General features: G+C 37.4%; 1 protein-coding gene across 1 annotated transcript in view; it reads right to left on the reverse strand.

The window, feature by feature from the left end:
• Positions 1 to 24,343, reverse strand: part of GALNT2 (polypeptide N-acetylgalactosaminyltransferase 2) — a 250,693-nt gene extending 226,350 nt beyond the window's left edge. Inside the window, exon 1 of the mRNA XM_074262371.1 lies at positions 24,098 to 24,343. Within this exon, the coding sequence (XP_074118472.1) occupies positions 24,098 to 24,226 (129 nt within the window). The 5' untranslated portion in view covers positions 24,227 to 24,343. The remainder of the gene's footprint in view (positions 1 to 24,097) is intronic.
• Between the last annotated feature and the right edge of the window lie 688 nt (positions 24,344 to 25,031).

Here is a 25,031-nt window from a genome sequence, read left to right on the forward strand (position 1 = left end):
GCTTTCCTGGGGGTCTGCCTGCCTCAAGTCTCCCCCCCTATTCCAAGTCCACTCCTCTTTCAGACATAAAAGTGCTTTTCCCAAAGACCAGGTCAGACCCCTGTCATCCCACTATTCAGTTAAACTCCAGTGGCTCTCAATTGCTTCCAGGATCAACTATAAAAATGCTCTATTTGGCATTCAAAGTCCTTCATAACTCAGCCCCTTCCTGCCTTTCCAGTCTTCTTAAACCTTAGTTCTCAATGAACCATTTGATCTAGTGACATTGGCCTCCTGGCTGTTCTATGAATAAGATATTCTCGATATTCCCAGCAAAATTTCTCTTACTGTCTACCATGCCTAGAATCCTCTCCCTCCTCTGCTCCCATTACTGATCTCCCTGGCTTCCTTCAAGTCTATAATATCATCTTCTAAAGGAAACCTTCTCTTTGTTATTACCATACCCGTGTATGTGGGAGAGTGGAGGAACAGAGAGAGAATATGTATGTGTATATACACATATACATATATGTATGTATACACACACACATATTTTCCTTAATCTATTTGTTTACCTGAGGCAATTAGACTATAAGCTCCGTAAAGGCAGGTTCTTTCATTTCATTTCTTTTTTTTTTTTTTTTTTTTTTTAAATCACCAGCACTCAAAACAAAGTGCCTGGGATATAGTGGATCACTTAATAAACAATTAACTAATTGCTCAGTCAGCATAGAAAATTATCTTCAGGACCTAAAAGTTCCACATTTGCCCCTGAGGATCACAAAGAGCTTTATAATCTCTCACTCATCATTACCACCTCCATCCAAATGCGTAACAATGTAGAAACAGTTCCCTATTACAAAATCAAGGTACAGAAATATAATCTATCCAAGATTAAGAAAGGAATGGAAAAGAGAAAAGAGCATTAGATATCTAAATCCAGGCCATTATTTTATCCAACAGACATTCTTCTATCTCCAAGGCCAAACAAGCAGGCTTCCTTACACAAGTAAGCACTGTTTTCTAAAGATCATTGTCTGAAAGCACATCAGTTTTCAAGCAGTGGTTTCTAAATTTTCCTTCTTTTTCAAATAAATATTTAAGTCTCAGACCCTTATCCAAAGAAGTGAAGAGAAAAAGACATTCAAACAAGACTATCTGTTATAAAAGCCCAGAATGGAGGAGGGCCCTTTAAAAATCATGATTTTGTTTATCACCAAGTCTCAATCACTTCCCTAACCTACCATTCTTCCATCTCCACACAAAGGCTGGAGGGGGCTCACCTTTTCTAACCAGAATAGAAGCAGACAATGATTTAATTGTTTCACAATAAAACACAGCTGTTGCCTCTGCAGCTGCAGTAAGGTTGCAGTTTTAACAGCAAAGAGAGGATTTAAAACAAAACAAAACAAAACAAAAATCTCCTTTTTCCTTCATTCCAACACTACCCATGGAGAAAAAAAAATGCAGGGTCAGATTAATACCAAGAGGCAAAAGCCAGCACACCTTGACAAATAGAATGAGACTGATTGCCAAAGCAGAGAGCTTTGAACAATTCACCCACAGGAAATCTCCTATCAAGGTGAATGTACAGAATGTAAGATGTACAGAATGTAAGAAAATAACCCAGAAGGGAGATGAGAGATGCTATATAAGGATACAATAGAAGGAATCTGGGAGGTTCTACTGAGGACTAAGTTGTGTGTTGATGACTGATGGCTTAACTATGAAGTGATCTTAGATGAGCTTCTAGCCACAATAAAATAGAGGCAGCATACTTTTTATCAGTTGACATCTGTTGAGAACTTTGAAATCTGTAAAAATGTGCAATATCATTCTATTTATCTAGCTCCACTTTGTTCAAATGGTTATTGGACAGCAGCACTTTGTCAATTCTGGACTCTTTCTGTTTACTTTGTCTAATTAGTACTTATATGTCTATGCTATATACATGTTTTTCAGGACAGATGCTCCCTGAAGACTCCCTTTGTATTCCCATAAGTTAGGACAGCATGTTGCAAAAGGAAGGTGATTTGTTAAATTTACTTTCATTCATATATATAATTTGTGATCATAGTTATAAAAGTTTTTAGTCATTGATCATTACTTCAATGAAAATAAAATACCATAAAGTTTCTATTCTTTTGAGAAAAGCTAAATTGAATTTTACTAAGTAAATAATGTGGTACTACAGGAAGAACACTATAGTATAGTGTGGTATTGTACAAACAACTTTATAGAAGACAAGAAAACTGGATTCTAATCTACATTGAAAGCAATTGAAGGCTCAGTGATTAGAGAGCTGGGTCTAGTTATTAAAGTTATTTTTTACTTCTTTAGTCTTTTCAGTCGTGTCTGACTCCTCATGACCTCATTTGGGGTTTTCTTGGCAAAGAGACTGACATGACTTGCCATTTTCTTCTCCAACTCATTTCACAGATGAAAAAACTGAGGCAAACATGGTTAAGTGACTTGCCCAGAGTCATACAGCCAATGTTTGAGGCCAGATTTGAACTCAGGAGGATGAGTTTTCCTGAGTCCTGACCTAAGCACTCTACAGACTGCCATCTAGCTGACCAGGAGATAAGAATAGGATATTAGACCTGAATTCAAATAGATTTGACACTAGAGATATGACCCTGATTAAGTCATTTATTCGTCTCAGTTTCCTATACAACAGAGATAACACAAATCTCACAGAGCTGTTAAAGATCAAAGGTTAAAAAAATTCTTAAATGGCATACAGTGCTATGTAAATATTTAATTCTCTCCTATTTTACCAGTTACTAGATCCTTAGCACATTGTATTACCTCTCTAGCCTTCAGTTGCCTCATCTATAAAATGGAACTAATCTATCTTGAGGCAGGAGGCTAGACCATAGTATCTCAAGGCTCTTTTGCACAAAGAATAGTGCAAAAATGGGCACTTGACTAATATCTTCATAATTCAGTTCCCCTAATGACAACAGTGTAGTAAGATGATGTAACTATAATAATCCATAAAAACAAAATATATATCTCCTACACATTTCTGTGCCTAGAGTAGAAAATGATTGCTAATCACATGTATAAATCACTTCTTTGCCAAGAAAATCTCAAATGTGGCCATGAGAAGTTGGATTTGGCTGAAACAACTGAACAGCAACCAAATAGAGGGGCATTCAATATTCTTAAAGTGTGGTCAAAGGATCCCTGAGGGTCCCCAAGTTCCTTTTAAAGAATTCACAAACTTAAAACTATTTTCATAATAATAATACTAAGATGTTTTCATTTCTAACATGGTAAACAGATATACAGGCATCCTTGGGAGATATTACAAATTTGGTTCCAGACTATCACAATAAAGCAAATATCAGGATAAAGTGAATCATATGAATATTTCGATTTTCCAGTGCATATAAAAGTCATTTTTATACTATACTATCGTCTATTAAGTGTGCAGTAGTATTATGTCTTAAAAATGTACATACTTTAATTAAAATTCTTTATTGCTAAAAAGAAATATTAACCATCATCTTAATCTTCAATGAGTCATAATCTTTTTGCTGGCAAATGTTTTTCCCTCAATGTTGATGCCCACTGACTGATCAAGGTAGTAATCTAGCTTTCTTTTGGGCTATCTTAACTTTCAACATGCTTTTTTCTCTAAGCTTAATCATTTCTTGTTTTTGATTTAAAGGGAGAACTTGTGACTCTTCCTTTCACTTAAATACATAGAAATCAGTGGGGAGTTATTAATTGGCCTAATTCCAATAATCTTATCTCAGAAAATAGAAAGGTCCAAGGAGAGGAAGATCTGAGTGGAACAGTCAGAACACACAAAATGTTTATCAATTAAGTTCTCTGTCTTATATGAGTACAATTCATGGGCCCCAAAACAATTACAAGAGTAACATCAAGAATCATTAATCAGACTGCCATAACAGATATAATAATAATGAAAAAACAACTAATTAATAAATCTTAATTAAAATAATGAAAAGTTTGAAATAATGTATTATCAAAATGTGAACACATGTTGGAGAAATGATATCAGACTCACTTATTTTCAACAAACCTTTAATTTGATAAAAATAAAATTAAAAATTCAATATCTGTGAAGCTCAATAAAGTAAAAAGTACACTAAAATGAGCTGTGGCTGTAATCCACATTAATAAAAGCTCTTTGCTATCTATGGAAGAGGATTCTCAATAATTTTAAGAGTGTATGTAAAGGTCCTGAAACCAAAAAGGTTGCGAATGGTTTGATTAGAGGACCTTCTTAAAAGATTTTTACCAGTTCTAAATCTATGATCATCCCCTATCAAAAAGAATAGCCCAAGTTACCCAGAGTGAAAACAAGACCCAAAAGGGCCAAGAAATGAGAAAAAGACATGATAGAGACAAAAAGGAAATGAGTTAATGAAGAGAAACAGGAACCCGGAGGTGACTGCATAAAGTCCATTTTTTAAAATTCTATTTTTCTTTGATATCAAATCATCACAATAATATGAAATTTAGTAACAAGCTACCTTAATTAGAGGTATCAAAGAAACCCCACAGAATATGTGTTTCCAAAGTGACAAAACTATTTTTCAGCTTTCACAGGAGGCCTCTGTGATACTGGCCAAAATTATTATTTTGTCTTTCAGTTGTCATCGAGTTATAATTTCAAAAGAATGCTAGAAACAGAAGTGATGAAGCTAAAGGAACATTTACTAATTGAAACCTTGGGGGCAGAAAATTTCCAATAATATAGAGTGTTCAAGTAATAAGAGGGTAAGATACTTCTTTGTTAAATTAGCTGCCAATTAGAGTTAAAAATTAATTACATAGTTTTATAGTTAAGAACCTCATCCCAAAGGAATTTTCATGGCTATATGGCAGGAGTATAAAGCTTGAGGAGATGGGAGTGGTCTGAGTGGAAAATGAGAAAATTATCTTTTTAAATCTCTAAACAAAACCTCAAAAATACTATAATAGAAGCAAGGCTTCAAAAAATCATCAGCCACAAATCAGCCATAATTCCTCATGTCATTGGACATCCACTGCCACCAAATAAGGTACAATGAAGTAGTATTTTTTTTATAATAATAGATTTTTCAAAATATATGCAAAAATAATTTTCAACATTCACCCTTGTAAAACCTTGTGTTCCAAAATTTTCTCCCTCTCTTTCTACCACCCCCTTCCCTAGACAGCAATTAATCCAGTATAGGTTAAATATGTGCAATTCTAATGAAGTAATTTTTTAAAAAGGAAATTTATACTTAGCTAGGGGGATATAAGATGTTTGTCAGGATACTAAAATATTCCCCATATAAAGTTCAAAGAAAAGAAGGATTTCTTATTGATGACAAAGTTCATCAAATGTTCTTGTTCCTAGACAACACTGTATTAATTTCCTCACACTATTATAAATAATTTTTTAATGAAATCCACAGAAAATGGAAAAAAAGTAAAAAAAAGAAAGTGGAGTGGAGAAAAAACACAGTGGGCTTTCAACAAACATTTATAAAACTTTTATTATGCAAGTAATTGAAACTGCAGAGGCAAAAATAAAATGGCCCCTGCTTTCTAAGAGCTTATATTCTCCTCTGGAATAATGATACACAGTTGAACAGGTAACATTTTGAATTTGTCTATCAATATGTATAACCTAGATGCTACAGACAGACAATTAACTGGGTCCAGAATTGAATAGTTAATAGGGCTGGATCACATTCTAGGAACTGGGCAGTCTCCACAAAAATCTGTCTTTAACACCAATATTCTCCTGATGATGTTATATGGCCTTCCCCAATCATAGAACAAATAAAATATGGATAAACCCAAAAGACAATAAAAATGCATGAGGTAAACAAAAGCAGTCTGCAGGATCTTCAACAAGTTTTATTATTTATTTAGTTTGTTGCTTGAACACGAGAAATGGCAGAAAAAATAACAAGAAATGCTGCTCATGTCAGCCCCAGAACTATTGTCTCTTCTATGACAGTTGTAATAACTAAGAGATTAGCTTAGTAATCAATACAGGAAAAATTAAGTAACTGATGGAAAGAAAAGACACATTTATTAAGTGCCTACTATGTGTCAGGTGGTTTACAAATATTACCTCATTTGAACCTCATATCAATCCCAAGAGGTAGATGCTATTATCATCTACATTTTATAGTTGAAACTGAGGAAGACTGAGATGAAGCAACTGTAAGAACTGAAATCTTCCTATTTTCTGCATCACTTAGCAGCTAGCATGTATTAAGGAATACCTACTGTCTATATAAGGATGTGCAGTTGGCTGGACAATGTACTGAGCCAATCCAAAGTCAAAGTAATTATGAGAGACAGGAACTGCAGATGGACAATAAGCAGTCCAGAATCAATTACTAGGAAGAAAACAGACTGAACTGCATTTATGAAACTATGCAGTACTTTTAACTATCCTGAAATGCTCTTTAAATTTAAAAAAAAAAAAAAAATCTTTCAATACCAAAAGTCTCCTGGGGACACTCTATAACTGTGAACTATTGGCCACAATTTATGAAGAATCAAAACTATGGATGATCCAAAACCCAATAGAGAGAATTAAAGGTGGAGAAAGAGTACAAGGAAGATACAGTATATTTATCAATGGTGTGTGGCACACAAAGGAATGGCTTAAAAGAAATATTTAGAGAAATGATGAATGTTAAAGAAGGGCTAGTCTTGTAGTGAGAGCATGGGCCAAGAGTTTTAACTACAACAATAATTAATATCTAAGGCATAAAGTATATTGGAAAGAATGGTGAATTTGGAACCAGAGACTACAAGTTTGAATTCTGACTCCATCATTTACTGGGTGATGTGACTTTGGGCAAGACAATTAACTTTTCAGTTTCAGATTTATAAACTACAAAATGGAGAGGGAGGAAGGCTGCAAATGATTTCCAAGGTCTCTTCCAACTATCGATGTATTATCCTTTTACTAGATCATCTCCAAAATTCTGTATAATTCTAAAATGCTTACGGACAGATATGACCTCTTCTAATAGTCATCAGCCTGAAAAGAGACTTTGTGTTATCCCTTCCGGGAGGATGAAGAACCCTCGGGATCTCAGTCTTATTTCATAAGACTGCTGCTACATGGGAAGGACATCTACTCTAATGACAAAGTCTTGCCATAGAAAATATCTTCATTATAAAGTGAACACAAGAATGATTTGCTCTAAACAGAAGGCATAAGTAAGTACCTGCTTTATTTAGAGAAACAACAACTAACACTGGCTCAGTTAAAAGGTCCTGTATTAATGCCTATTGACCTAATGCAACCTCTAAGGTAGATTGCTTGGATACCTCCTGTCCAGTTTCCAAAATGCTGCTCAAATTTCCTATTTAGGTAACAAAAAAGAGGAGACTCCAACCTGGCCATCTCTACCCAGAGAAGACAGGCTGTGAACATCCCAACTTTCTCTTGATTCAAAAACCAGAAATAGACAAAACTGGCTTCAAAATTGATAACCGTGACTTTTTAAGCCACCTGGACCATCACCTGACCTCTCCTGATAATAAAATTCAGGTGATAAAGGATCCCAAGTCACCACTGTCTAAACCTTCATATACCTGTACCGAGTCTATACTGTTATTCTCACCACAGAATTAAAATGTAACTCTGTCCAGAAGATAAAGAAAATCCCAGTGCTTCAGTGAAGAATAAATACTCCACAAAAGGCAGGAGCATCCTCTCCTATGTAGGCATTTTTTTTTAATTTAAAAATCATGATGTTGATAAACATTCACATTATTATTATTTTTTTAGATCCTTAGGACTGCTTGTACAAAGTTCTCAAGGTTTTCTACACAGTGGGACTTTCCATAAAATACTTAGCCTTTGGGCTTCAGTTTTCTACATGGAAAATGAAGAAGTTGGAGAAATGACCTCTAACTAAACTAAAGAGCCTTTCTAATTAGATCTACGGATCCTATCATCAGTGAAAAAACTAACTTAGTAAATCATCAGGGCCAGTGGGGGAAAGGGATGGAATACACTGTGTCATTAGTTAAAGAAGTCCAATTCTTTAAAAAATATTTTTTGGTTACATGTAACAGCAATAATGTTACATGCTAATTCTCATTTTTCTCTGGGAAGAGAGATAGGGAAAAGAGTTTTATTTGGTTACATGTAACAGCAATAATGTTACATGCTAATTCTCATTTTTCTCTGGGAAGAGAGATAGGGAAAAGAGTTTTATATATATGCAGCATTTAAAAGAAAAAGAAAAAGAACCTCCTAAGAACTTAAAAGACTGAATTAAGTTGTTCTTTGGCATTACGGTAGAGCAGTATGGAATTTCTGCACATGGTATCTTCATATTTCACAGAAAAGAGTAGTAGGAGGGTTTCTCCTCCCTCTACATTCTTAAATTACATTTAAACTTCAGAGCTGGCATGAGTACCCTGACAGAAATGTCCTACAGGTCTACACAAGCCCATTCTGTGCTATTTGGATAATCAAGAAATGTGCCTTTTTATAATTTGCAGCACCAGACCTGATCATTAGACCACCCTATAAACCAAGATTATATCCTTCACCAGTACCTTATTAGCTACTCACTCATCAGCACCAGCAGTTTTTGTGACGGTAAAAGGAGATGATCATCAACACCCAACAATCAGTACTTTCAGGTTAGGAGTTAGATTTCTGCCAATAAGGACAAAACCTGCTATTTGAGACTGGTTTGTGTTAAATGAGAACTAGTAGCTCCAACACAGCTAAACCCAGTACTCTCCAATTCCATTTTTCAGGGAAACCATGTCAAAGCACCCAAATTTCAGGCCCTGATTCTTTTAGGAAGTGAAATACACAGCTTGAAACTTCAGTTTTATATGATGCATCTGGCTCCAAACTACTTTTCCTTATTTCACATTACTTTGTCTTTAATATATTCTTATGTTCCAAGAAAACTGGTCTAATTACAGTTGTCACACCTTCAATCTCTGAAACTTTGCTCAGACTTTGCCCCTTATCTAGCATATGGTCAATCAATCAGTCATCTACTAAGTATTAATTAAGCACCACCTATGTCCCAAGAATTCTAAAGTGTCAGGAGATACAAAGAAAGGCAAAAGATGAAAAGTGAAAGAGAAAAAAAAATGGAACACAAGGTTTTGCAAGGGTGAATATTGAAAACTATTTTTGCATATGTTTTGAAAAATAAAAATATTCCTTAAAAAAATACATGTTAGGGCAGCTAGTTGGTTCAGTGGATAGAGCATCAGCCCTGAAGTTAGGAAGACCTGAGTTTAAATCTGACCTCAGACACTTAAACACTTCCTAGCTGTGTGACTCTGGACAAGTCACTTAGTCCCAACTGTCTCAGCAAAATAAATAAATGAAATACATGCTTAGTGGATTGAATTGATACTAGGTGATCTGGAACAAATTAAAAATCTGTGAATCTGTTATTTACCTAGGTTTTAAATTGGGGAACAGTACAAGCTTTTAATATACTTCAAAAAATGTTGAAAAGAAAGATAATTGGATATCTTTAAAATGTTTGAAACAGCTCCAACTGAGCTGTGCAAAGAAAAAAATGAAATGTTAATAAAGATATGTTATAAAAACAAACTGTATTAAACATATTTTACAAGATTACACATATATAACCTACATCAGATTGCTTACCATCTCAAGGAGGGTGGAAAAAAGAAGGGAAGGATCAAAACTTTTTTAAAAATGTTAAAAAACTGTTTTTATATGTAATTGAGAACAAATAAAACTTTTCTAAAAAGAAAATAAACCATATGTGTACATACTCTCCAAGATTCTTCCAGTTATAAGTTCAATGTAAATATGAAATATCCATAGTAATAACTTATGTAAAACATGCAATGCTATATATTTGCCAAGACTTTTTATTTTCCCAAATCACCCACAATTCAGAATTGATAGCTCAGAACAAACAAAACCTGCTGAGGATGAGTATTAAGCTTGACTGAGAAGTACAAAGCATAAAGTTGAATTGTATACCCTAAAGGAACTTGTCGAAGGAGAAAAGTGTAACCAAAATAACAAAACATATACAGTAAATCCCTGTTTAACTATAAAACTTGAGAAATGCAGCCCTGTGGCTAACTGAAAGTTAGTCAATTTAATATATATTTATTAAGGGCCTACTCTGAGCACAACATTTCCTATTCCAACTCTGGGCATTTCGTCTAGCTGTCCCCCACACCTGGAATGCTCTCCTTCCTTACCTGTACCTTCTGATTTCCCAAGCTTCCTTCAAGTCCCAAATAAAATCCCACCTTCTCCAGGAAGCCAATCCCAATGCCTCTAATACTAATGCCATCCCTTTGTGATTATTTCCAATTTATCCTGTTTATTTCAGTTTTATACATTTGTTTGCCATGGTCTGCCCTACTAAACTGAGTTCCTGGAGATCAGTCTATCAGTTACCATTCTCTATATCCCTAGTAATAGATACAGATCAGGCACTTAATAAATGCTTACTGACCAACAATGGACTAGGCACTGAAGTATACCATATACAAAATTGTCAGATCATACATGATAAATTTTCAAAAAATGATACACTTAATATATAAATTATACTGACTATTTTGCAGAAGAGACAGATAGCATTAAGAATTATTAGTCAACTTATATGAACTGATGCTAAATGAAGTTAGTAGAACCATGAGAACATTGTACACAGAAACAAGAAGATTATACAATAATCAATTCTGATGGATGTGGCTCTTTTCAACAATGAGGTGATTTGGGACAATTCTAATAGACTTGTGAAGGAGAGAGCCATCAGCGTTCAGAAAGAGGACTATGGGGACTGAATGTGGATCACAACATAGTATTTTCAGCTTGCTGTTGTTGTTTGCTTGCTTTTTGTTTCCTTTCTCATTTTTTTCCTTTTTGATCTGATTTTTCTTGTGCCGCATGAAATTATGGAAACATATATAGAAGAATTACATGTTTAACATATATTGGGTTACCTGCTATCTAAGCAGGGAGGGATGGAAAGAAGGGTGGGAGAAAAAATTTGGAATACAAGGTTTTACAACAGTAAATGTTAAAAACTAAGTTGTTAATAAAAAGCTTTAAAAAAAAAAAAGAACCAAAAAAGAAAAAAGAAAGAAAAGAAAAGAAAGAAATGTCAGTCAAATCTATAGTACAAATATTTCAGAAACTGGATTTTTTGACTGTCATCCCCAGTGCCTATAACTCTGCTTGGCACATAAGAATCATAGAATAAATGTTTACTGACCAATACTGCACAGACCCTAGATGGGGAATTTTCACCTTGTCAGTGTCACAGACTCTTATGGTAGTTTGGCTTGTAAAGCTGCAAAACTCAGAATGTTAAAAATGCATACAATATAAAGAAAACCAATTATATGAAAATAAGGATGTGATTTTTCCCCCCCCAACCAAGTTCAAAGACACTCCAACCAAAAAAAAACTATTCAGGTATCCCATATCAAGTTACTCAACTTAAGTCCATAATATTAATTTGTCTGCTTCTTTTTTTTCCCCCTTCTAATAAAATCCAAACCTAGAGGGGTTATAAAGGTCAAGGGTGAAGATGAGAGGAAGTGAAGAAAATAAGCTATTCCAGTTATTAGGAGTACAGACAAATAGAAATTTATTTTATAGCCTGAAGACAACACATACTCCTCTGGGTGGGTCTGCCATTTTATTAAGAGATGTATGGTAGGTTGGCTTGAGGTTTGGTGTTGAAGAAGGGATGTTTGATGTGTAGGGGACAGCAACAATGACCCACTCACACATGAAAGATCATTCAGTGTTGGAAAAGGCCTGAATAAAATACAATTGAGGGACAGCAAATAAATGGATTTGTCTAATATTGAGTTAGGTGCAGTGGACAGTGTCAGGTCTATAATCAAGAAGACATCTTCCTGCATTCAAACCTGGCCTCAGACACTAACTACCGATGTGACTGTGGGCAAGTCATTTAATCCTGTCTGCCTCACTTTCCTCATCTGTAAATTGAGCTGGAGAAAGAAGTGGCAAATCACTCTAGTGTCTTTGCAAAGAAAACTCCAAATGGGGTCATGAAGAGTGGGATATAATTAAAACAATTTGACAACTAGCATTCAGAGAACAGGACAAGAGAAGATGCAAAGCAAAGCAGAAATGAGTGTTCATCTGATGGCTGTATCATCACAATTTGATGTGGATTGCAATGAGAACTCTAAGAGTTTTAAAGAAGCAGGTAAAAGTCAAAGGTCTAAATGCAAAAGAAGTAAATTTTAGGGCAGCCTCCATTGGTGTTCAGCTTTTCACTGGCTTAACCAGAGACTGGTCACAGAAATTACGCACACACGCACACACACACCTGCAGAAGTCATATAGAGTCATCATAAATCCTGATAACAGACTATTTAAATTATGGGCATCCCAGAGCTCAAGCCTTTAATTTGCATTTTGGTCATTAAATCCTAGCAGAGCAGCTTAGCTAAGAGGTATTCTTTAATGCAAAGTGCATGCCACCTGTCTAAAAAAGCCTCCTTTTAGAGACACAGTGGCCATTACCCTCGCTACTCTATGAATCAGCAGAGAAGCTACTCTTATACTCAAAACTCCTAAAATTAGCCTGTGCCATCTCTAGTTTCTTTTCCAGGTAATTGTTGTCAGTTACTAGCAATGGAGACATACTCCAGACACTGTAAATCTATAGCAACGAGCCATCTAATGAGCTACATAAAAAAACCTAATGACTTTGAGGTAATGACTTTTAGAATGCTTTCACCCATATTTTCAGAAATCTTCTTTATAAAGGGAGAAGGGAGGAAATAAATCTTTATGTAGCATCTAGTATATATTAGGCATTATGCTAACCACTTTTTAAAAAATAATAAATATTATCTCATCTGAGCCTCATAATGATCCTTTGAGGTAGATGCTATTATTATCTTCATTTTAACAGCTGAGGAATCTGGGACAGATGGAGCTTAACTTATTTTCCAGGATCACATAGTTAGTATTAAGTATCTGAGACCAAATTTGAACTCAGGTCTTCTTGACAACAAGCCTATCACTCTATTGTACCATTAAATTTTTCTACTGTTTCTTCTCCCACCAAGTTGCCAACAGTATCATTAGAAACTTTATCCTTAATGTTTTATATAACTTCAAATGTACCTTCTCAGTGGGGGGATAGGGAAGGGAAAGGAAGATAGAGAATCTGGAGATCAAAGTTTTAAAAACAAATTCAAAGTTTTGAAAGTTCATTTTCAAACATCTTATATATGTATTATATATATTATGTCATCCTCAGGGGACAATATACAATATATAATCAATTCAATGAAGAAAATGTGTACTGTTAATTATAACAAGCAACATCTGAGAGGTTTTGGATGACACTGGAGTGTTCTGCAAGCATAAATCATTCTATTATCCTCAAGGTCCTTAAATAGGGAAAGAAGCCCTCATCAATAAAAAAAAGTGTACAGAGGCTAAGAAGATAATTTATTCAGCTATCATACAAGATAGGATCATTTAACAGCATATACTGGGTACACATGGCACATAGAGACCACCCTTAAATCCAATACATAAAATCATAATTTCACAACTTTCTGTTAAATTAGTCAAGTCCTCAAGCATTGATTAAGCATCTATTATGGTCTAGGCACAATGCTAGGACACAAAAAAAGGGCAAAAACAGTCCCTGCTCTCAAAGAGCTCATGGTCTAATGGATGAAACAGCATGAAAACAATCGTGTACAAATAAATGTACACAAGATAAACTGGAGGTGATCTCTGAGAGAAGGCATTACAATTACTAAGGACTAAGAAAGGAGGACTGGGAAGGAACAAAAATTAAGGAACACGTTGTAAAAAATGGGACTTACCTAAGACTTCAAAGAAATCAAAAAGACAGGAGGTAGAAGCGGGGGAGGGAGAGAGTTCCAGAAGGGGAGGCTTGCCAGGGAAAATGCTCAATGTTGGGAGAAAAAGTGTTGTGTGTTCAAAAAACAGCAAAGAGACCAGTATCCCTGGATCATACAGAGGGAAGTAAGGCGTAAAAAAAAGACAAGCAAAGGAAGAATGGGGTCAGGTTTTATGTGGCTTTAAATGCCCAAGAATTTTATTATTGATCTTGGAGGTAATAGGGAGCTGCTGGAGTTAATTGAATAGAAGAGGGTGTATGACATAATCTAATCTGTAGGATAAAATAACAGACATGAAGTACTTTGTAATATTCAAAGGACTATGTAAATACTGGTTTTATTAGTAGAAATCATTACCTAAAGTTATTATCTGCCATTCAGAGGGTTCAGGAAGAATTTGGGGGGCTTGGAGCTTTTAACTCCACCCATGTACACACAATCATTAGAAAATCAATTCACAATATGTACAAGAGAACTAAAAGATGCAGAAATGAACCTGTATTTCCATGTAATGGAGGGAATGTGACCCAAGCATAGCCAACATTCTTTGGGAAAAGGGTAGGGAGAGGCTGACCTGGTTTTTTCTTGGTTTTACAAGGACCAGGATATGAATGAAAAAGAAAGGAGAACCAAGATAAGGTTCAAGTCGATGACCTAGATTTAAAGTAAAGTGAGCCATGGGGCACAAGCCTGGTTTCACTGTTGCACTTAGCATAGAGGTGCCATTTAAAACTACCTAAGTGATCAAAGGAAATATACATATGGCAAGTATAAAAAGAAGAGGAGCTCCCCACCCCCAAAGAATATTCCATAGCAAAAAGTCAACATTTCACAGCAACAAAAATCAAACTGACAGACACCGATATTAAACAAGCATTAGGAGCAAATAGCATTATTCTTTTTGCATCCAAGATGCAAGCAGGATGACACCTGTTCTTAAAGGTCTTCTAGAATAGGTCACTAGCATGAGGTTGTAGCATCAGAGCTGAGCAGGCAGGGAAATTTTCCTGTAAAGTTACCAGGAATAGTATTAGAAATATGTGATCCTACCCACACAGCCCTTCAGGAGCCTTGAAAGATCTTGAAAACTTAAAGAGTATCCTTAAAGCCTTAAGAAGACACATGAGGAATTTTCCATGCTTCTATTGTTTCTTAGAGAAATAGGGGACTATTTGAATTGACGCATGTTGTCAGATGTGAGTAACACTTGGTTTTAACTGTTTTTTTCCTTCATTCCAAGGAAAGATTTCATATTGGAGAAGGGGAGAAAGATTAATCAAGACATGATTGGTTTAAAAATAAGAAAGCATCAATAAAACTTTTTAAAATAATTTAAACAGAAAACAGAGATGTGGTGTTAAGAGATTTAAAAGGGAAAGTATCTAATTACCTTAAATTTATAGTTAGCAGACTTTTGGATTTGAATTACATTATAAGAGCCAGTTTTTCTTAAAAAAAAAAAAAATCTTGCTGTATTTTCAGAGACAGACAACTGTGGGCCATGTAGTCAGTTGATCTTTACCTATGAATACTTAATCCAAGATATGGCGTTAACAAGACATGAATGGCAGTGAAGGTCACAACTATTCTCTTCTCCAAGGAAAATCTCCAGGCAGAAGAATACTCAAATCAGGCTACAGCCCTGGGAATAATTCAGAATCAAACCTTGGTTACTAGGACAGAATAATTTCTGGGGAATATAAGTCACAGAAGCTAGAGGAGTTCACCAAGATATTCACCCATCTCTCTATCAGACTGCCATAGCAAGAGTAATCACACCATTTCAAACTCTTCAAGCAATAGCTTTCCACTGCATTCTTTATTCTTACAAGTCTCATCAAGACACCATGCTTTCATGACCTCCAACCACATAAACTCTTCAAATTTAAGCCTATGAGTGGGATTATACATCACTGGTTTTGAGTTTTTTTTGGTGGTTGTTTTTTTTTTTTTTTTTTTTTTTAACTCCAAGCTAATAATTCATCACTTTTCCCTGCCATCCACATTTCAGCAGGCTGAGACACCCAATCAGTATAAAATGACACAAGTTTCCACTGCCAGTAATACATGACTAAACGTTGTAAGAAATGCCAAATATTTCACAAGATGTAAGGAGGGAAAAGTTAGCACAGGAAGAAGGGTAGAACATTTACTAGCTGTACCTGCCTAGAAACTGAGAAATACAGGACACTCAAGATTAGTAATAGCAGGAAAGAATGTTCCACCAACTAATAGGAGCCCCTATTCAGAATCCTCAGATTTTGAAAGTAGAAACCATTTTTCTTACCCTACATTTGAATAAAAGTTACAGTTTTAATAAATCATCTTCCCATTTGTTCATCTCATTGGATTATCCCAAGAATCCTGTGACAGCCATCACCATAGGATCATGCTGGCACCACAGAGGTCATTTGATAAGAGCTTAATAAACATTTTAATTACTTTGTTAAACAGTTTATCATCCTCATCTTACAGATGGGGAAAATGAAGATCTAGTTAAGTGACTTCCTGAAGATTTTGTTGTTCTGTTATCCTCAACTTTTTGGGATCCTAGCTGTTTTTTGGTTTGGGGTGTTTTTGTTTTTTTGGCAGAGTTACTGGAGTGGTTTGCCATTTCCTTCTCCAGCTCATTTTAGAGATGAAAAAATTGGGGTAAGCAGGATTAAATGACTTGCCCAGTATCACACAACTATTAAGATTTTGGAGTCTTCCCGACTCCAGGTTCAATGGTCTAGCCATTGTGCCACTTAGCTACTGTATTCTTGCATATTTCATAATTAATAAGTAGTAGAATTGGAACCCAAGTCATCTTGTGATTCCTAGACCAGTGAATGTTCTGACACAGGACTATAAAAGCCAGAATGGACTGAATGAATAAATGGGGGGCTGGAGGAGAACAAGGAGGGAATATATTTATTAAATACTTATTATGTGTCAGGCACTGTTCTAAGGATCTAAAAGATCATATTATTCCCATCCCCTAGTTTTACATCTGAGGACCTAAAAGTCAGAGATGTTAAGTCACATCCAAAGTTATAGCATATAACGTGTAGCACACTACCTAGATCACCTAAATAGGAAAGAATTCCTAAGGATTCCCCAGAAGAAACAACACAATGTAAATGATCAAATAATCTTGATAGTAACCATAGATCAAGTACAAATAGTTGTCATTCTAGCTGAGAAAATCAGTTAGAATCAAATCTTGCTATTTGCTATAGAGTGGAATTCAGTGTCAGGTAGATTCATTTTTGATTTTCCCTACTCATCCAAAAGAAAACCTAATCATGTCCCACAACTTCCCATTAGCCAAAACTAGAATGAGCTCCTAAAAGCATCTCAGTTTCCTCTCTAAACACATAGCCTAAAGAGTAGGAACCTCAACAACAAACTTAGCAGAGTTTCCAAACCTAGAAGCTGTTTACATGTTTTTCAAAATACTTCAATGATTATATTTCAATAAATTTTGTTTCCTTTGCAATCCTGGGTATTTAATGCATTTAAAAACATTATTCTGAGAAATGTTTCATCAGACTGCAAAAAGTGTTCATGATGTACAGAAGAAAAAAAAAGTTAGCCATCTCTGCTTTAGAAAAAAAAAATAGCAGCAGAGAAAGAGCAAAATGGTCTAGGAGCAGGTTTAACTATTTTCTAACATAAGGAAGACTGCTAGACTTTCCAATGCTTATGACTTCTCTAATTTCTATGAATCCTACAATCATGGCCTCAAAGATAAATCTGCCCACATATCTTATTTGGTCCAAAGCAAGTTTCACCATGTCTCCTATTAAGTCAGCCACAACCTCCTGGCTTACTATAAAACAGGGAGAAAAAGATTATCTGGTTTGACATTTAAACCTGCAACTATCACCCCCTCCTCCCCCCCCCAAAAAAAAAGGCATTTCTTAATCTCTGAGGTTCCAGGAAAAAAGATGGCAAAAAAAGCCAATACATGTCTTTTCCTCAACCACATCCTCCCCTCCCTCCTCCCCCCCAAAAGGTCATTATTCTGGTTGCTTCTGTGAAAATTCCTATTATCCTTGACACTCCTCTAGTTAAGAGAACCTAAGTTTAGGACTTCAACAATTGGGATGGGAAACTTGAGGGGAAAACTATTTCCTTCACAATCACTAACTCTTATCCCTCTCTGCTTCCACACCCCATGGCGTGGTATCTGATGGATTCCCAGTTGCTGGCCCTACTCCGTGCTGAGCAAAGCTTATCTTCTCAATTTTTGCCAGAGGGACAAGGGAATAGCTCATTATTTGTATGTTGTTTATCACTCACAATCTGTTTTCATTATGTTCAAGCACCCAGAGGCTTGAGCAACATAACTTTATAAATTGGAAAACTTTATTTTCTTTTTTTCTTTAAAAAGACAAATTTAGATTGTGTCATCATTTAACCACATTCCCTGGCTATTCGGTCCCTTTTTCTGTAGCTCTTCTTATCACCACTCCAAATCCTCCTTTTTGAATGGCATTGCTTTAAATCTCCTGACTGCAAAGAAAACTTAATTATATGTAGCATGGCTTTGTTGTTGTTGGGTTTTTTTTTGGGGGGGGGCTTCCAAACAATGTCATAGCCCCAAATGTGCTGCTGACACAGGTTAAAGCTATTGGATCAACCCCAGGTTAGACACAGACCCAGTGATTATACCACACTATCTTTTTTGACAAGACAAGCAAGATTGAACAATAGATAAAGTATATGGGGATAGGACCAGGGCCTAAAAAGGTAGATGGGGGAAAGTGATCTGTTCTTTCAACTACAGTATATTCCATATCTAAGGAGATTGAGAACAGATATCTACCTCTTCTAATTGGTTTCCTTGACCCATCCTGGAGAAGAGATTGTTATCCTTACCCTATAACCTGCCTCAATACCTTCTCCGGTTCAACTACTTCTACTTACTATTTTACAGATACAACAAGCAAAAAAAAAAAAAGTCTGGGGCAATCTTTAAAACATAAAGGGTTCCAGCTTGATTAATCTACTCCAATCAACCCAAAAAAAACAGCAACTGCATACAAGCTGACCAAGGAGAGATAGAATGAAATTGTTGTGGAGGTAGAAGCTGAAGGTAATATAGATGTTTCTACCACTGATAGCCATGTGCTACAACCAAAAGAGACAGAGACAGAAATGCAGACAGAAAGACACACAGAGAAAGAGAAGTCCATTATAAAATTATCCACGTGAAATTTCACATAATTGCTTGCTATCTATACATCCATGCTATTGATATCATACCTATCAACAATGATACACATATATTAGTCATTACATTTTGGTCACCCATGTGGGGATAACTAATATAGCATGCAGCATTAACATCCTTTGCTATCATTTGGTTATATTTCCTTGAAATTATTCCAAAAAACTATTGCTATATACAGCCCTATATATCAAATAGAATAGGCATCCACTTATTAGTATTAAAAAAAAAAAAAGGTAAATAATCACACAAACATGATAGAAATGCTAAATAGTTAAACATCAGTACCAAACTCAAATAATCATAGTCCCACTAAATGAAACATTTTGGTTAATAAATAAGAGAATTAACTAGTTGGCTAATTAATTAAACCATCACTGTAACTTCTGTAACTAGATAGAGAAAGGAAGTTTGATCTACTACCTGGAACAAGGACAATGTGGAGAAGCATAAGTTTGACAAAATTAAGAATTGGTGGTGTTACCTTGGGGAAGTCAATTATCTGCTGTGTGTTTCTGTTCATTCCATTAGCTAGTAGCTTTTACTTACCTCAGAAGGATACTGAGCTGATTAATAAGAATCTTTTAAGCTGTTCCTTTGAGATATGGGCAAAAGGCACTATGTAAGTACAGCTCATTCTTCAGGAATTGTAGGCTCCACTCTCCTTACTAAACAATAGCACTACCCAGAGACAGCTGCATTTTAACATATGATTCTAAAAAGTCCTCTCCCTCCCTTTCTCTTTCCTTTCCTCCTACCTCATCAACTGCTAAGATCATAAAAAAGTTGGGAACCTTAACATGATTAAATTTTTGAAGCATCAGAGATGCACACAGAAAAGGCATCCTTGAAACACAAATCATCAATTTTTTGGAATAGATCAAAATGAAGGGGAAAATTCCATATAAATGTAAATGAAATGTAATTTTAAACAATGTCATGCAGAAGTTGATTTGGCACACATATTCATACCCCCCCAAAAATCCAAAAAATCTAAAATAAAAATAAAACCCACCCATCAGTAGCCAAATGATTAATAATCTTGTTTTCTGAAGAAATATCTGAGATGGCTTTCAGCATCTATATTTTAATTTGCAAACAGAGATCAGCTTACTTTCCTAACTTCTGCTAAAGGGGGATAACTATTTTGTGATAAGTCATTTAATAGGCAGGGCATACAATGACAAGCTCTGGCTGGATAGCTGAAACAGCAGAAATACAAGTCAGTCTGTAGTCAGACAATTCCAAAAAAGCAAACAACTCAAATCCTATTTCCCAGATGGAAAACCTGATGATGTAAAGAAATTGACAAAATTTGGATTTGCACTCTTGTGCAACTAGTGGAGAAAATCTAGATCCATTTACACAAAGAATATCTGTACATAATTATTTAAATCTTACTTTTTTATGCTATTGTTTTATAATAAACTTTCTTATGCACATTACATGTGGGGTGGAAAAAAATTTTTTATTAACAGACTTAATCATGAAGGTGAATTTGGGAGGGATTTTCCAGTACCATAACTCCACTGAAACAATTCAGGAATAACTGGGACTATACAATTTTTCTACTACAGCAGGAGATTCTATTCATACACACCACCTCCCCAAACAGCCTGAGTTCTTTTACTTTTTATATCAGGGTCCAACACATGAAGTTAATGAGTCTTTTACTGCAATTTCAGAAGCTATTTCATTTACACACCTCTTCCTCTACAGACAATCACTAAACCATTCTGAGGGCTAGGATTAAATTTTATGGTTCGTTGACAGAAAGAATAGAATCCCAAATCACCAACCCATGTATAATTGTTAATTTCCCCCCACTTGTTTCTACATGGTCTCTGTACTTTCCTATTGCCACTAGCCCAAAACAAATGTCCTGAATTTTTCATCGGAGGCTACATATCTGAGGTCAACAGGGAAGATCTGAAACCATCATTTAGTTTAATCTTTCAGTTTGTGCAATCACAAAGAACTAGTTATTTGGAAGGATCACAAGGTCACAAGAAAGCATACATCAATTAATAGAATAGGCAAAATGATGGAAGAGAATATCAATTTTTCTGTATGGTACTTAGCACTTGACTGGTTTCTCTCTTTACCACAAGCTAGCTTCTAATTCTTGTTGAGGTCCTCTCAACATGTATACCAGAATTTTCTAATCTGCTTAGGCACAAGATTCCTAGGTACTAAAATTTAAATTCCTTAAAGGCAGGGAGCACAACTTATTTATCTTTGTGTCTTCATCACTCTCTGCCTTAGTACCTCTGCTTGTCACAGGCAGGGTACCTATCCAATGAGCAATTGTTCAACAAATAACATACAGTGCAATGGACTGATTGCCACTTATGTATTGCCCATTGCATTTCTGCATAATATCTCACTTATCAAAGAAGAGATATCAATAAAAAGTTTAATTAAAGAATCCATACAATTATAGAGATGAATTATAGATGATAGATTCATTACAGATTTGGAAAGGATCTGGGGAGATCTACACCCTTAAATCTGATCCCTTCATTTTACAAATCAACTGAGAACTAATATGCAGTTTTATTTCAACAAATATGAAACACTGATTATGTGCAAGGAATCGGGGATACTTATATTTTAAAATGTGAATAGTGTTGGGCCTGGAGTAAAAAGATCCACATTCAAGTTTAACCCTAGACACCTGTTAGCTCCATCTCTCAACTTGGCTGCCTTAGTTTCCTTTACCATGATTTCCCAACTATAAAATGGGGATTAATAACAGTACCTGCCACCTCCCACTGGGAGATCATATTTGTAAAGTGCTTAGAACACTGATACATAGTAGGTGCTTAAAAATGCTTGTTTCCTCAATCCTTCCAAGTAAATGTTACAAAAATACTAAATTCATGGAGTTCAATAAGATTAGCTAGAAAACTGCGGGAAGGAGAGATCACTTTTTAGCTGGTGGAGAGATTAGGGAAAGCAACCAATTTAAAAACTTCATCAAAAATATGAAATCACCTCTCCATACATAATAGTTGAGCTGTCTCTCCCTATAAGAATAAGAGCCCCTTAAGAACGAGGACTCTCGCTGTACTATTAGTATTCTTAACGATTGGCTCTTAGTGCTCTTAATGGCATAATAGATGCTTTTTCATTCACACATTAATGCATTGTTATTGTTTTAAAATAAACTTTATAACACAGAGAAATGGAACTGAACTGTGAAACATATTAAGTCTGTAGAAAGTTGAAGCTTTCATTTCAGTCCCTCTAGATGGGGCAAAGCGGTTTAAGTTGCCAAGTGCCTAGATACATTGATAACTCATCCAACAGAGAATGAATGAAGCAACCCAAAGAGCTACATATTCAAGAGTCAGATTAAAGGGGAAGTTCAGCGCCAAACTTGTCAGTTTCTTAATTAGCTGTGTTTGGTTTACAACAAGAGGAGATACTCTTGCTACAACGAATCACACAAAATGAAATTTAAATGTATCAGATACCTTTAACCCAGAATTTAACTGTGAGCTTGGTCAGATACTGAATGTCAGCATAATGATGGGTTCCTTGCTTTAAAAAGAAGAAAAAAAAAAAAGATAGCACCACATTTTTTAAAGCTAGAAAGCCATTAAAAAAATAAAAACACAAAATCTGCACCAATATACAACAATTCATGCTACAGCAGGGCTTTCTTTTCGCTTCATCGCATTTTGTTCCGTCGGAGTACTGAATTTAGTTCCCACTGAAGGTAGCGTTTCAATACAGAAACGGATTAAAAAAAAAAAAGAAAAAAAAAAAGCAGGAATTCTGTGCTTGGTAAAATGAAATGCGCCTAGTTTGGCTCTCGTGATTTCTATGTACGAATCACTGAGTAATTTTAAAAGGAAAGGCAAACATCGGTACAACGAGGACGAGGCCCTGGAAAATTAAGGCGCACGAGGGAACATGTTTCACTTAGCTGCGGGATGAAGCAAAAGGAAACAGCTCAACCAGTTGTTAAGAAATTGAGAAAGGAGAAAACGTGAACATGACTGGCTCCTAGGGGAAGGACACACACATGACAAGCTTCTACTCCAGGGGGAATTGGGTTACAGAATAAGTACTGGTGACCCACTCCCCAAAAGAAACATAAAAGTGTGGGTTGTGCTCGGCAGAAAACCCGAGGTTTCCCCGGCACAGTGAGAGAAAGGAAAAAGAACAGACTGAGGGGGAAGGGGAAGGGAAGAGAAGGAGGGAGAGACTGCAACTAGTGTCACGCAGCTGAAAGGACCTCTAAGAACAAGTTAAACTCTTGTTTCTACAAAATATATGCATTTTAGAAGCAACGGTCTCTTTCTTCCTCTCTTCCCCACTGCCTTTTGTCTCTTCCCGACCCTCCTCCCCAGAAACTTCCCAAGAAGCCGGGCTGAAGCGGCTGCAGTTGGACAAGGGGATCCACTTGAATGAAAGGAGGACCAGGGAGAGGGAGAGCAATCTGCCTTTTGGAGGCCCCTGGGTCTGGGGTGCCTCCACCTTGCAATTTTTATATCTCCGTGGCTAATTACAGCAAAGGGGCCAATTCTTCCTGGGTGCTCAGGGAGGACCCCACTGCCGAGTGAAGGGCAGGGAGGAGAAATACATTTAGACCGATGTCTCCGATTAAGTCTCCAGTACTTTCTCTTCGGGAGAGGACTCGAAGGAAAAATAAATTAAATCAAAAGGCTTCTTCCTAGATTTTCGCCCCGCAAACAGCCCGGGGATAAAAGCGGTTGTGAGTCAGACATGGCACAGACAAACGGACAGACCAGACAGACAGACTCTCGGGGAAGAGGTCCCGGGGAAGTGGAGGGAGGGCGGAATGAGACAAGACGGACCTCGGGGCAAGTCAGGGGGAATCCCGAGCCCCCACCGCAGAGAAGCCGGGGAAGGGGGTAATTTACAAAGGCGTCCCATTTCAAGTCAATTTCCCAACGGAGAGAAGAGCGGGTGCCCAGAGCGCCAGGACCCGCGGCGCGCGGGGACCGGGGACCCAGAGCTCGCGGCTCGCTCTTCACCCACCTTCTTGCCGGCTCCGCCGCTGCTCCCGCCGCCGGCCAGCGCCGCGCTGCCCCCGGAGTACATGTAATAGGCAATGCCCAGCACCCAGAGGAAGGCGAAGCAAAGCAGCATCCGCGATCGCCGCCGCATTCTCCCGAGTCGGCGGGGCGCTCCGGCCGCCGGGGCTGCTCCGGGAGTCCTCCCTCCGGCCGGGGAGAAGGAGGAGAAGAAGGAGGAGGAAGGGAGAAGGGGAGGGGGCGGAGGGCGGCGGCAGCGGCTCCCGCGGCTCCTCCTCCGGCCGTGGCGGCGCTGGCGGCGGCGGCTGCTCCTCCTGCAGCAGCGGCGGCGGCGGCGGCCGAGCCAGCTCCCCCCGCCCCTCGGGTGTGCGCAGCGGCTCTGCCGTCTGCAGCCTCCCCCGCCCCCTCCTCCCCTCCCTCCCAGGCCAGAGGCGGCGGCGGCGGCGGCCGAAGCAGGAAGAAGCGGCCCACATCAGCACCGAGAGGGGTCAGGGAGCAAAGGGCGACCAATCCGCGGCTGCTGTGGGGGCTGGTGGGTTGGGACGGGAGGAGGGGATTAGAGATGTCTCCATGGCTGCAGCACGCTGGGCTCAGCCGGGGGAGGGGAACGAGACCGGAGGAGAAGAAAAGAAGAGCTCTCCCCTAACCCTCTCCCGCCGGCTTCCTCCCCGCCCCTCTCTTTCCTCCTCTTCTCCATCTCTTCTCCCTTTCCCCTCTTCCTGTCCTCTCTCCCTTCTGTCCTCGCTCACTTCTCTCCCTCTTACTCTTTCTGCGCCCTGTCTCCTTTCCCACTCTCTCTTCTCCCTCTTTCTTTCTCTCTCACCCTCTGCTTCTCTCCTCTCTTCCCTTTCTCTGCTCTTCCCCCTCCCCTCCGCTCCCGCACCCGCGCCCGCCTCTCTTTTCTCCTTTGCACGCGCACACCTTCGGCCGGGGTGAAT

This window comes from Sminthopsis crassicaudata, chromosome 4, assembly GCF_048593235.1.
Source record: "Sminthopsis crassicaudata isolate SCR6 chromosome 4, ASM4859323v1, whole genome shotgun sequence".
Classification (NCBI taxonomy): Eukaryota; Metazoa; Chordata; class Mammalia; order Dasyuromorphia; family Dasyuridae; genus Sminthopsis; species Sminthopsis crassicaudata.